This window comes from Anneissia japonica, unplaced genomic scaffold, assembly GCF_011630105.1.
Source record: "Anneissia japonica isolate Jap-2015-1 unplaced genomic scaffold, ASM1163010v1 scaffold284947_len354889_cov159, whole genome shotgun sequence".
Taxonomy (NCBI): Eukaryota; Metazoa; Echinodermata; class Crinoidea; order Comatulida; family Comatulidae; genus Anneissia; species Anneissia japonica.
The window spans coordinates 59,604-74,117 of record NW_022746767.1 but is presented as its reverse complement, the minus strand read 5'-3'; the positions used below and the strand labels follow the sequence as shown (position 1 = coordinate 74,117).

Below are 14,514 nucleotides of genomic sequence, written 5' to 3'. Positions count from 1 at the left end.
TGATATAAAACTAAGCAGTAATTAAATTAAATTTACAAAACTAGTTTAAAGACATACTTTGCCTACAAAAAATATAATATGTACAGTAACAACAATATAATTTAATTTAAAGTTAATATACATATTTTTGAATGAACGGAATACATGGTACAAACTATAGTACCAAATTAAAATTATATCCATTGTCATAGCCACTGGCGCCACCTCTGAACGTTAATTGTTTATAACATCTTGAGTAGATTTCCCGTACGATAAATCGAAACGGTACTGGGATAGGTCTGCAGGAGCTCGTGTTTCGTACAGGTCATTCCATTCGTAGAAAAAGCTGTAGTAGCCTAGGTCAATACATAACACCGGCTATATAAAAATTTATTATAAGATTGAAAATGTTAATTTTATTATGATAGTGATTATTATATCCATATTTAAAATTATTGTTTTATACTTTGTTAATTCCTAATAATAATAATAATATATATAAATTTATTTTATTTTATATTATATTGTTTAAATAAGAGTACTAAATTTATGTTAAAGGGACGGAAATGGAATATTCTTTCGATTAAAGATTGAAATATATTAAATATAGATAATTTATATAAATGTTTATTTTTAGACACCAGTTAAATATGCAATTTTGTATCAAAATGATATATTTAAAATATTAAAATTATGAGTTAATATGTATTTAGTAAAATAAAAATTAAAAATTAAAAATGGAAATAAGAAAACGGCATAGGAAGAAGGAAGAAAAGGAAAGAAACTTGGAGTGGCTGACATATTTTCCGAAAATAAACAATAATAATCATTTTGTCATTATTGCATCACGTTTTTGTGAAATTTTGTTGGCACTAATCGTCAGAGGTCAAGGTGCCGGTAGCCTACACGTTTCATATATTCGACATCGAATACTCGACCTTGAGTAGATTTCCCGTACGATAAATTGAAACGGTATTATATTATGCAGATGAAGATATACTTGAATTAACTTATAAATTTAACTAGTACAAGGACTTGTACATACTGTAATACATTATGCTGTCACTAACACTGGTATGTTGTATGCAATGGGAGACTAATTTACAAACAAGGTAAAACTTTATATGAACTCTTGGTAAAGGCTTTACCATTTTATACAATCATAAAATAGTCTCTAATTGCTTGAACACTCGTAAACCATAAACTATTCTAAAAACCCTTTTCAGTTATTGCACATCAACTATGTTTTTCCTATATACAATATTGCACTTTCTAAAAGTTCTTCAACACTAAATACTTTAAGTGGGAACTAACTGTCTTTCCAGTTTTTGATATGCACACACACCAATGACAACAAATATTGAAACATATATTTTCTTTTGAAATCTCCATCCTAATATCTAGTCAAGGAGTGAGCTCAACACTGAATGAATGCTAGGTTGAGTTTTTGTGACTATTGTAACACAGCACACTGTATTTCAAAATCAGTGGTGTATCTAGAGGGTGGCAGAAGGGCACTCGCGCCCCCCCTCCCCCACAGCTCCCTACCAGCAGGAGCTAAAAAATAAACCAAGTGTGAAATCATTTACTTAAAAGATTGAAATGAGTATGGGTCTACATAAGGGCAAAAAAAAAAATTGTTTGCCCTTCTTTTAAAAAAAAAATGATAAATAGGGGTGGGTGAAAAAATTTTTTTTTTTTTATTTAGTTTTTCTTTAAAGATACTCATCAGATGGAATAAAAATAACCCACAGAGGCCTAGAATGGCAATATCTTACATCAGACAACAACTTTTAGACAAATCTGTAGGGCATCTGGAAAAAAAACAAGATAAATTCACTCACATTTTTTTTAATTTGTAAAGAAAAAAAGCTAAAAAAAAAAAAAAAAAATTTTTGAAGTTTATTTGTTTTTCCGCCCCTATTTTATATTTTTCAGTGAGTTAGGGGTGTATGCAGGAGGGCAAACAAACATTTTTGTTTTGGCCTATTTAAGGAAACACCCTAAAGCTTTCTTTTCTTGACTCTGCCACCTTGGGAATATGAGTCCTTGATTGCACTTGTGCCACCCTGGCAAAATACAAAATCTGCCGATGAAACTACACAATGTTGGTCCTATGAGCATGTTGAATAACTAGTACACATTAAGAAACGTAGAGACTTAGCACTACACATTGATGTAATAACCTCTATATATCCAGATTTCCCAAAAACTTTGGATATTTTTCGATCCCAATTTTCACCCAATTCAACATTGTTGTAATGTACAACCAACATTAGGATCAAACTAACTCGACGTCCAGTTCATACCTCTCTTTCAAAATGGCGACATATTTCTTTTCGTTGTCATTCAGTGGTTCTCCCTCCAGCATCTCAAAGCGGTTGGAGAACAGGTGTCGAAAGGTAACAGGGGTTAGGCCGAGATTGATCTTCAACATCTCCGGCCAATCCCAAGCATATTCCCCAAAAGCCTCATGATCGAAGCCACCTCTACCTAGCTTGTTGAATTGTTCTATGGGATTAAAGGCTAGAGGGGTCATAGGTTCCAGGGTTATCTGACTGTGAAAGCTGGGTTTGCCTACATGCGGAATAAGAGCAGGTATCTCCAACTGATCTTCAATCCATTCCTAGCAAAAAAACATAACATAAATAATGATAAAAAAAAATTAACAATAATAATGACAAAAATTTCTGAAGCCGACACCACCTCCCCCAAAGGAGGTAATGCATTCACCGCTGTTTGTCTTTTGGTCTGTCTGTTAGCAAGATTACGTAAAAACTAATTAATGGATCAACATAAATCTATATAAATACAGTACTACCATCTATGTTCAACCTTACAGCATGGACCTGTTAACAGATCCATGCTCACAGTATATCAAACAACCAAAGTTTATGTCGCTTGTGATTAAAACAATAAAATTCATCTTATCTTTTAAACATACTTACAGCATTTCTTTTGATCAACTTGTTGATAAGAATTAAATCTTTGACTCCTGGAAAAAAAAAATCACATTTAAAACTTTCAATGCAATTATGACATGTCCTCATTATAACTAACCATGTCCAATCATCATAACCATATATAGGCATGGCATTTTTTGTCATACAATTTGTATAGTGCTGCAACAATTGAGTAAGGGTATGCAAAAAAAATCCTGCTTGCTACTAATAATCATCTAATTACTTTTTACAGAACTGAATAAAAAATCAAAATAGTTTTACCTTGTTTATTGGTTGCCATGTCAATAGCCATTCCCATGTAATATTTTTCTTGGAAAATCAATGGCCCTTCTTCCACAGGATGAATATTAAAATTTGCAAGATGGCTGATGAAATGAGACAAAAAACATTGTAATATAATAAGATGAGAAATTATGGACTGGATAAATTAGCATAAAACAAAATGGTTAAAACAGCTTGAGAGCAGTGTGCATTGAACCATGAAGATCTAGGTCCCTGGTCCCATTCCATCAAGCTGATCCCTCTTAAATACAGGTTACAGGGCATCGTCTTTCAAAAGACATGTTAAAGCCATTAATTAATAATTATACATGAGAATGTTTCCTTACTCTTGAGTGCAATGAGATGTTGTCATGGCAATCAATTCTTTCAGCCAATCAGAACTCAAGGGATGTGATGAGTAATCAGTTTCATCAGCTGAAAAATATGATCAAGAGTAAACAAAAAATCTTTAAAATTATTATTACCTTTCATGTTTGATACCTGAATATGAAATTCACTCCAAATCATGTCAACTAGAAATTTGGTTTAACCAAGTACAGTAACTCGAAACATACACCACCAATAGAGGGCAGTATACAAGATATAAAACTGACCTTCCATTGACAGGACTTCCATGGTCATCTCTGAGGCATGCTTTAAAGTGACCAATGCAGATTTGTCACTTGTGTCGAATGGTTGAGTTCGCAATGTATTCCATACACACCAGCACAGTACCTAAACATGCAAAAGTAACATCCATAGTTACCAACCTGAGAGATTTGAAATGCGTGACCACACCAATTGGGTGGCGGGGGGAGGGGGCTGCATGGCCACTAGGGCCCCCGGGGTCCAGTCACATAATCAACAGTTGGTTGTGACAATGTAAGTGCAAGACTGCACATGACTGCTAGATTCTACTAAGTGCTTGGTTGGCTTGTTATTTTGGTTGGGAATGAGAAATTTTCTTTGTGAATTGATTCTCTAACGCGATAACAAAAGCTCTCTAATGACTCAAGCTACTGCATGACCATTTTTATACTTTTAATAAAACCAATTTCTTCTAATTTTTAAATACATATACTCTGAATTTGTGCTAAATGCGTGACAAATTTATGATCACGCATGCATGTGTTTCCGCAAAATGTGTGTTTCATCCAAAATCACTTTGAAATGCGGGACCATCACTCACGATGCGAGACGGTTGGTAACTATGAAATGCAATCACTGGAAATTGACAAACTCTGCAAGGTTGCCATGCCATTATTAATCATCTTTATTCCAACACACTTTGGATATGTTGTACATCAGATTTTTCCAAGACATAAATGGGGCATCTGACCAAAAACTCTGGAACTGTTAATAAGGTAAAGATTTTGCAATATTATTGAGTCTGCACAACATATCAAATATTTCATTTTTCCAGAGCCGGTCTTTTTCTCCTCATCATTCTCCTCACTACTGTCACTGTCACCACCACCAACAAGATCATCATAACCACAATACAGTCAAAAAGAAATAAGGCTGACCTCCAGTGCTACAGCTTTCTTGCAGTTTTCCTCTTGATCTACTTTTTCTTGCAGCCTCTGAAACACCAGACACAATGGCAGAGAAAAACACAGTATTACTTGAGATAGTCTTGATAGAAGAGTCTGTGCTGCTGAATTTAGGACATGTTCTTCATCTGAGAAAAGTGTGAAAGAAAAAAATTCTAAATTTTTAAATTCTATTTTTATAAACATGCTATAGCAAACAATAGCCACATTGAGCATAATATCTATAGTCATGTTTTGATTATAGATGTCTTAAGCTGGTGTGTAGTTCCAGTCTGTTGATATCAGTGACAGACTGACATAATACTGTACTTCAAAATGTCTTCACAGACACCCATTACCGTTTATAAGCCTACAAGTCTTTAAAATATAGGTCTATTGTAGCCTTGGTAATGCTGATAGTCATTTTCTTTGTAAATGCAGTATCTTATTAAAGGGGAAGGTGTGAGCACTAAAAAAAAACCTTGCACCCTAGGTTCTCCTTACCCTACCACTAGTAATTTAATGAGCAAAAATTCCCCTGACAAAGAGTCCAAGATCCCCAAAAGACTTCATTTATCTCACACCCATGATATGGCAAGAAAGTGTGCCTACAAAGGATGCTTGAAGGACAGTGTTTAAGAGCGTGGTATTAATACAATTAACAATATTTCACATTTATCACTTCCTATATTGCTCTCAAACCAGAGGTGACGTCAGCTGCACACAGGTGTCCACAACATTTGAGGTATCAATATGAATCTATAATGTTATCTATTCCTACCTTTCAATTTTAATTTTCGTTCTCTAGCAAGTGGACAGCCGCAGGGAAGATGAGTAAGGTTCGACATAGAATTTTTCTTCTTTCTGCCTTCCCTCTGATACTCAACAAGGTCCTTAACACAACTCTTGATCAATCTGTGTAGAAATAATCTACTTGTTTAAAAATTTGGTTTTTATTTATTTGGTATTTGTTGAATAAACCTGCATATTAAGCTCTGGCCACACTGTTACATTTTCTTTGACAAAAAACTGTTGTATGCCCATATATAGTCATGATGTGCCTATATATGGTCATGATGTGATGTCATCATGACCATATTTAGGCATGTCACATGTTTTTGTCAAATAAAATTTGAAAGCTTAAATTAAAAATTGAAGTGAATTATGAATATATTTGTGGCTCTATTCCAAAAAAGCTAATACCCCAGTGAAAAACAGGTTTTAGCACTTTTCAAAAAAGTTTGAATTTAAATTTAGAATAAGCAAATATATTCCACGTCAATTTAAATCCCCATAAATCTTTGTTATAATCTTTTTGTACACCTTAAATTGTTGAACAATCAATTTAAGGATTGTTGTAGTAAATAAGGGAAAACTGAAATGTTTTGCTATGTGCCTCTTTGGATTTATTCAGTGTAATACACACAGAGGATAACCCACGAAAGTCTTGAGACTTTTACACTGGGAGACAATCTCCTACTTTTGAGTGTGCTATGTTCTTTAACATCACACATGGACCATATTGCACACAGGACCACAGCATCTCATCCAAATCATTACTCACCTTTCGATCTGAGGAGCAAATAGTTGTTTGATGTACAACAGCCAAGGAGGCACCTCCTCCCTCTTGCCTGGTAAATTGCCACAACCTCCTCCTCTGAAAATCGGCATTATGTTCTCATCATTAGGACAAACATTACTGTTTTAACATCTTTCTTTCTTTTATAATTATTTAACCAGGATGTCCCGCTCAGCATCGCTGATTTTTAGGGGAGTCCTCTTACATAAAAACTTACAAAATCCACAGTAAAATAGAAAAAAAAAATTACAATTTCAAAACACACACAAAAAAACAAAAAGAATCTACAATTCAAGCTTCAGAAGATATAAAAGCCTTAAAATGTTTTTTTAAGATAAAACTATTTCCATTTTTTTTTGTTAATTGGTAGAGGGTCCCAAATCTTGGCCCCAGAGCATCCAACTTTGAACCCTCTCATTGATGTAGCATGTATATACGGATATAAATTACACTGCCAGCCCGAGGTGACTTCTGACCTCTTGTAAATTAGGTCTTGTAATAACGGCAGAGCAAGTCCAAGAATGTACGTAAACTTTTGACTTACAGAAATTGTTTATCTATTTTACAGATGGTATAAAAAGTACATACTTCTCAATGATTGGAACCAATACATTGGCCAGACACTGAGGTTGTTCATTACAAGTTGCTAACAGTCTTGCTATAGGCATTAAAATTGATTTCTCAGGCTGCATCAGTGAGCAAAGACACTTGATTCCTGAACAGCCTAGGCCTACACATGAAGACTGTTCATTGAGTTCATCTAATAAAGAAGATACATAATTCAAATTAATGTTTAAAGAATGTCATACCCCTTAAAAAAGTCCTTAAATTGACTGGTAATCAACTAAAAGATTGTATTAATAGTAAAGAATATGTAAATCAGCAAAAACTATTAGTTCAAAAGTAAAGTTTAGTATGAATGTTTAGGTATGCTTTTCCTTTTACAGATTTTACAGCAGATGGTTTATCTTTCATAGGAGCAAGAATTATGATTGAAGCATGCCTCTTTGCTTGTATTACAAATCTAAAATATATAAGGAAAAATACATTACCTAGTTGCTCACATAGAATTTTTGCAAGAACAGATTCTCTCATAGTCAATGCCTGTAAATAAATATAAAGAAAATGCCATTATTTTATGCTGATTATTATTTTTATCTTTATCAATTATTAACACATTATTTATTACATGCACAGTTTAAAGACAAGTTAAAATAGCTGTTAAAGTATGGCATCATTTGATACATGTTTCACTAACTTTCAGATCAACAACCAGTTAATGTCTATTACATTTATACAGACATTACTAATATACAGTACAATAACAGTAATGCCTACTACTATAAAATGTGCCCTTATTTTATGTAGATATAGAAATGTAGAGTTGGAGACAAGTTCTGACAATAAACTTTGGCCTCACTGTATTCATATCTTACCTTGTAGATTTAAAGACAAATTAACACACTACTGTTATACCATAGAGGGCAGCCTTGATGAATGTAATTTAACTTGTAGAATCAAAGACAAATTATTAACACATTACTGTTATTGCAAAGGGTGCAGTCATTGAATGCAGTTTAACTTACTTACTTGACAAGAGAGCTCTCTCCGCGGTTTTATGTGCAACAAAATAGAAGCGTCCATGCATGCAGAGGTAAAGGCAGTCGAACCTTTACAGGTCCGGAGTGCCCATCCATCCTTCGTAAGCATTGGGCCAATGCTTTGAGGGGTCACCTCTCCTCCTCACAGCGAGTCTGTTTACCTTCCCAGTATATGCCGTACCCATTGGGTAGAGAAAGACAAATGCAGATAAAGTGTCTTGCCCAAGGACACAAGAGATCTGCACGGCGAGAGTTTCGAAACCCCTACCACGAGGTTTAGAGTCCGAGCCTCAACCGCTGCGCTCAAAACGCTTTCACAAAGTTGAAGAGTAATTGTAATTGCGAGAGGGAGCCTACACTGCATTGTTACAGGATTTGCATGGATAAATTGCGGAGAATGCTATCTTGTACAGTAATTATGAGATCTTTGAACTTACTTGCAGAGTCAATGACAAATTAACACATGGTTGTCTGCTCAGAATAGAAACAATAATATGAACAGCAGACTTATCAGGCAAATTAGAGAATCTGAAAAAAACAAAAAAGAACAATTGTTCTTAAGTGTTTTCTTGATTTTTATGTTCTGTTTTTCAACACTTTCCATTTTTTTTATCTGTACTTTTAATACAGTATTTCAATGCACTCATTTAAACTTTTAAAATGGCTTTGTTAAAAACACCTGCACAGGTGATCAAACTTTCCATTTCAAAAAAGATATTATTATTATTATTATTATTATTATTGTTTGAAGGTTTGCAAGGTGAAGTAACAATACATACATGCATACTGAACTTCACTCAACAATATTTTTGACAATCTTAGTCTTAATAGCAAGATTGTCCTAAGTACAGTAACTAAAATAAACCCAATAATTGGCCAATAATAGGCGAGTTCATTGGTCGAGCCGATAAGTCAGGGGCATCTTAACCTTCAGCTCTAATATCGGTGCTGGTTCGAACGGCTCACTCGCCAATGGTTCCGTTGGTGGAACAAATATTCTCGGATAAAGACTTTAAACCGGAGGCCCAGTGTATGCAGTGTGCACTTTAAAGAACCTTCAAGAGGAGTAGGGGGGTTATCCCGGTGTACTGCCCAATTCAGTCCCCTGTCGATTAATGGATATGCCACGTAGGACAGTGATTAAGTTCACTTATTGGCATATCCTTGTCGCTCGTGCTTAAAGAAATGAAAGGAATTCATAAACTATGTTTTCTTGGATTCCTTGTTAGTGTTGTTGGATCGCTTGATAGGTATTTAAGTCGATTTAAAATGGTACGTCTTAAGAAGCAATTTGAATATATAGTCCAAAATAAATATCCACGCACTTACTCCACAACATCAAAGGGAAATAAACTTGGAGCCACGCACTGTAACCAGGAAGGGATCATTGAAAACACTTGATGTTTCTCATGTTTTAGACTCCGATGGAATGCCTTGCAGAGGACATCAAGTGGTGAGGTCACCACTGCTATGACTCGCAAGAGGCACTGACATGAGGCGTGGAATTCAGCTTGGCCCATAACATCACAAACAGAGTCACAGAATGTGAGCATGTTATTGTAGATTATAAAAAGTAATGCTGTGATATCAACCCTGAAATAAGATAGAAAAATTGATGTCAAATTTCTATATAAGTAGGAAAAGAAGTATGATTAAAATATAATAGAAATAATAATAATAATGCTATGATGAGTATAATCAATATCTCATTTTATAATCCAAACATACTATTACGTATGTTTGGGTTTTATAATCTTGGAAGCAGATTTTAACATTAGAAAGCATAGCCTACATGAAGTCATGTTATAGTAACTCGATGCCTATCAAATAAGTAATAAAAATTCGCCATAATTCATCAAGGGGGCGAAGCCCCCTGGACCCCCACCGGGGGCCTTAGGTGGCCCCTCTGACCTCAGCCAAGTGAGACTCGATTCGCACCACTAGCCCCCCTGTCGGGGCCTTTAGCCCCTCCGTCGGGCAGGTCCTGGCGCCACCACTGGTCATACTGAATCTGAGCATAGAGCAGTATAAAAGCAGTGCCTGAAAGTTTTTTGGAAGCACACTGGAAACATCAAAGTTTGGGTGTGGATGTTCAATCAAAAATTCCCTTTAGCCCTCCAACCCATTTATATGCCCACCCCTTTTCTAGCAAAACAAGCATATATAAACCAACAACATCCACATTAAATCATGAAAAAAATACAATATATTTATACCAGTAGGTTTTACCTCATTTGTCTCATCCGCTTGTAGGATGGTTTGACAAGAGAATATCGATGAGCTAGTTTTGATAACGATCTCTCTACAACACTCATCATCATCTTCTGCATCAAGTGGCCAGGCAACCACATGGACCAGTCGTGCTTTACTGATTCTAGATGTAAATGGTACATTTGAACCGAAAAAGAACAACGCTCATCCTAAAAAGAAAATATTAGTTGTGAAAATACTACAGCAATTGTTCTATTTATTTTGATTTTTATTACTTAAAATTTGTGAGTGTGGTTTTTTCTGCTACCGACAGAATATTATATTGCACATTTTTGTTGATATAAAATAATTATTGTAAATTATTGTGTAGAAAACCAAAAATACAAAGATAGAGGGTATATAGCAGGAAAAAAACCATTTCCCAGTGTCATTGTGCTGAACTGCGTATTGGCATGGTACAGTACGTGATTACATAACTGCTGTAAAGAGGCGCTTATATTAGCTTTATGTTCACTTCATTCCACAATGACAGGGGCTGATATGAACCACAGCATCACGGTAACCCCCTACTCTTTTGAAAGATACAATGGATGCTCACAAGGCATGTGTACACTAGGCTTCCACTTCAAATGCTTATCCAAGAAGACTTGGTTCTATCAACCTAACCTGGACGAGAAGCGGCTCAAACCAGCGCCGATTTTAAGGCTGTAGATAGCGGTGACCCTGCCTCACCACTCAACTCGCTCCCCATATATTGAAATCTCAGTGTATACTGTTATTACAGAAATTCTAATAGTAGTGTAATGATATACTATACCTCATAGAATGCACGTTGGTCAGTGTAGTTATGGCTGTCTGCATCGTGGAGCAGAATGTTGCACAGAGTGGTCACATGATAGGACACTAGCTTGTCAGCAAGTTCATCTATCACTTCAAGAAACTGCTGCCTTAGCGATACAAAGCATGAACTAACAAACAAAATGGGAATATTTATATTCAACTTTACTGTCACTTACACACAAAGGTTTCTTTCTAGAGGTTTAAAAACCAAATCAAACCTAAATCTGTTTTTTCTTTTAAACAAAAGAAAATTAACATTTTAAATTTTTTTTATTTATTTAAACAAACCAACAGCGAAAACAGGAATCGCCACTAACAGGATTGCAAAAAAACAAGAAACATTACAGACGGGTTACAAGATAAAAAGATAATTAAAAAATCATTGCACTTTATACTTTGCCAGAAGAGAATACAAGTACGGAAAATAATAAAATATAACAAAGGTAATAAATGGAAAATAATATAATATAACAAAGATAATAAATATTTTAGAGTGAAAATTTTAAAAATTACTTGGAAAGGTAACTGGAGGCAAGCCTCTTAAAAACTGCTACTATAAGTATCCACATTTGGACAAGCGTCATAACAAAATCATTATATTGATATATGATTGACAAAACTTTTTTTGCAAATATTAACTTTTGAAAATGAAGCATGGAAAACACTAATATTACAAAGTCTGCGATTAGGAATTTTAAATCTAAAGAAAGAAATTAAATTACAGTTGAAATAATTATCTATAAATTTAAAAAGAAATATTAAGTCAAGGTATTTTCTTCTGTCAAGGGATTAAATTTTAGATTAATATCATTAAGAAAATTAACATTCACTTCTTTGGAAACAATATTTAGAAATAATTTACGAATAGAGGCTGGATCGTACACATGCCAACTCGTACACACAACTCGTACACAAATTTTGGCTAACTCGTACACAGAATTTTTGGCGAGCCTATACACACCTTTGGCCCTATACACTTACAGTAGTTGGCTAGCCTATACACAAGTTTTGTGTAAAGTTTACTTTTGCATTTCAAACTTTATGTATTGATAACAGTCATACTGATCTATATTATTAAAACCTACTTTCTGATTATTAGAACATGTGGTACATAAATGGTAAATAGATTTATAAAATTCATGTCGTCGCATATCGCCGGCGGGACGTCTAAGCTAGCTGATCAGCATTTCATTGAGAGGGCGCTATAAAAATTGTTAGTGCGTTTACTTTTGTCTTTTACTGTACAGTTGTATCCAAAAGGACATTTAAAAACATATTTTTATGAATAAAAAGCTGAGTAACAATTACAGATATAAAGCATTTTTAGTTGCACTGAACTATTCCACAGACTGACTACATCCAAAAAAGCTTATTTTCGTATAGTACATTCATGAAACATGATATCAAGATTCTCTTTTTGAAATCCATCAGGTGGACTAGGTCTACCATATTTCTATAACTGTCATTTACTCTTTGGCCTCGATAAACATATGGAAAATATGGAAATTTGGAACATTATCCATGTCAACTAAAAGATTTGTCACATAAAATTTGACCGTGTCGATGACCTTAAAAAGTATTTAAAATTAGTTTTTGTTTTGTTATTAGGCATGTAGTATATAAATACATTATATTAGATTTTGTTAAGCAGTATAATTATTATTTAACATTAGTTTTTGTTTTGTTAGGCATGTATACAAGTATATAATATTAGTTTTTGTTTTGTTAGGAGTATGTAGTATATAATAAAATCAGTTTTCACATCAGGCATATTTAGTACAGTATATAAGTATATAATATTAGTTTTCGTTTTGTTAGGCATATGTAGAATATAATAAGTATTTTTTTTAGATTTTTCCTTTTGTTAGACATGCAGTATATAGAGATTCATAGATTCCATTTTAGGCATATATTGTACATAACATATAATTGATATATCTTCCATTTTTGTTAAGCATATGTGTGTATACATGTATTGAATAATGTTTTGTTATGGCATATATTTAGTATATAATTATTATTTTAAATTAGTTTTCATTTTGTTAGGTATATGAATATAATTAAGCTTATGTAGTATGAATTCTAATATTGTAGGCCTACAGAATTATGTTTTGTTGGATAAATAAATAAATTGATAATAAACATGTGGTAATTTTAGTTCAGTACTTCCAGTTTCTTTTTTGTTGACCAAAAATAAAGCATAAATGATTGTAGCATACAATACTATACCTTTGTTAAAGATTAGTTTCATAAACCAATGACCTAAACCTAATTCAATGCAATTCAATTTTTTTTAATTGTCAAACACTGTAAAATATACGGTTTGAAATTCCGGCTGTTTGTTCACAGATTAAAAATATATAAATATACACTTAAAGAAACAATCACTACAAAAAAAGCACAACACGATACATCACATCATAAAATGTTAAAATATTAAGGTTAAAATTGGAAAAGTTGAAATTGCAAAAATTGGCTAAATTACGTCTTAAAATTCCAAGTAAAAAGGCCTAAAAGCAGTATGTATAAAATTAATTTAAAATGTAAAGTTCAAAGTTTGGCATAGACCTAATTATCTTTTCCAAATATCATTAAATTGCCTCATAGCAGTAGGGAGAAATGAATTTCTTATCCTGTTTGTCTTCCACCTGGGAAAGATCAGTCAACCAGTTTTGCTAAATAAAAAGTGATGATAAAGAGGGTGACTGCAATCTGACATACTTGGAATTTTTTATTGATGGCACTGTAAAAAACATCATCTATATTCTTGCACTTAATTGTTTCAATTATTCTTTCAGCTGTCTTACAAATTCTTGATACTCTTTTCATGTTCTGTTTATCAAGGTTGTTAAACGAAACTATTGCGCTCTAAATCTTAAAACTGATAAAAATTTAATACAGATTTATAAAATATTACCATGATTCTATTGCAAACATGGAATTTCTTAATACGCCTTAAAAAGTAGAGCCTTTGCTTGCACTTGCTAGTGACAATTGTTTGTATTCTCTTTTCAAATAAGTTTATCATCAAGTATCGTACCTAGATTTACAACGTTTAACAATCTCAAGGGCAATTCCGTAAATTAGTAAACCAAATGGTAAAAAATTCAAATACATCAAATGTGTATGTGTGATACATCATTATGAAGCTAATGAGTTATATTTTTGTAAAATAAAAAAAAAATTAAGAATTCACTTACCAAATGGAAAATAATTGGAATTCAATACAATTAATTAATATTTTGAAATACTAAAGAAAATGTAGTTATAATTTTAATTTCCAATTTTTTCCCTTGCAAAATATCAGAATCTGATTCACTTTTCATTAAAATAATGAATTAGTATTGTATTGTGTGATTTGGTGAAATTTTTTGACATTTTGTAATTAACGCCATATTTTTAATTAAATATTTAAAAATAATGAAAATATGGATGTACGTCCGTCACAAGAAAATGACATTTGTTTATTTCCTTTTCTAACCAGGTACAAAGAAATTACCAAAACTCTGTTATAAAGCATACTAGGTATACCAAGTGTATACAGCAAA

At 33.2% G+C, this 14,514-nt stretch overlaps 1 protein-coding gene across 3 annotated transcripts in view; it reads right to left on the bottom strand.

Moving 5' to 3' along the window:
• Positions 1-1,008: 1,008 nt before the first annotated feature.
• LOC117120289 (uncharacterized protein KIAA0825-like) overlaps positions 1,009-14,514 on the bottom strand; it is a 58,548-nt gene continuing 45,042 nt past the window's right edge. For all 3 annotated transcript variants that reach the window (XM_033265301.1, XM_033265300.1, XM_033265302.1), the window contains exons 11-24: positions 10,944-11,094; positions 10,145-10,335; positions 9,245-9,508; positions 8,353-8,443; positions 7,367-7,418; positions 6,903-7,074; positions 6,300-6,392; positions 5,517-5,650; positions 4,730-4,884; positions 3,818-3,938; positions 3,551-3,638; positions 3,204-3,307; positions 2,928-2,974; positions 1,009-2,605 (exon numbers count right to left, since the gene is read on the bottom strand). In XM_033265301.1, coding sequence (XP_033121192.1) covers positions 2,261-2,605; positions 2,928-2,974; positions 3,204-3,307; positions 3,551-3,638; positions 3,818-3,938; positions 4,730-4,884; positions 5,517-5,650; positions 6,300-6,392; positions 6,903-7,074; positions 7,367-7,418; positions 8,353-8,443; positions 9,245-9,508; positions 10,145-10,335; positions 10,944-11,094 — 2,008 coding nt within the window. In that variant the 3' untranslated portion in view covers positions 1,009-2,260. The remainder of the gene's footprint in view (positions 2,606-2,927; positions 2,975-3,203; positions 3,308-3,550; positions 3,639-3,817; positions 3,939-4,729; positions 4,885-5,516; positions 5,651-6,299; positions 6,393-6,902; positions 7,075-7,366; positions 7,419-8,352; positions 8,444-9,244; positions 9,509-10,144; positions 10,336-10,943; positions 11,095-14,514) is intronic.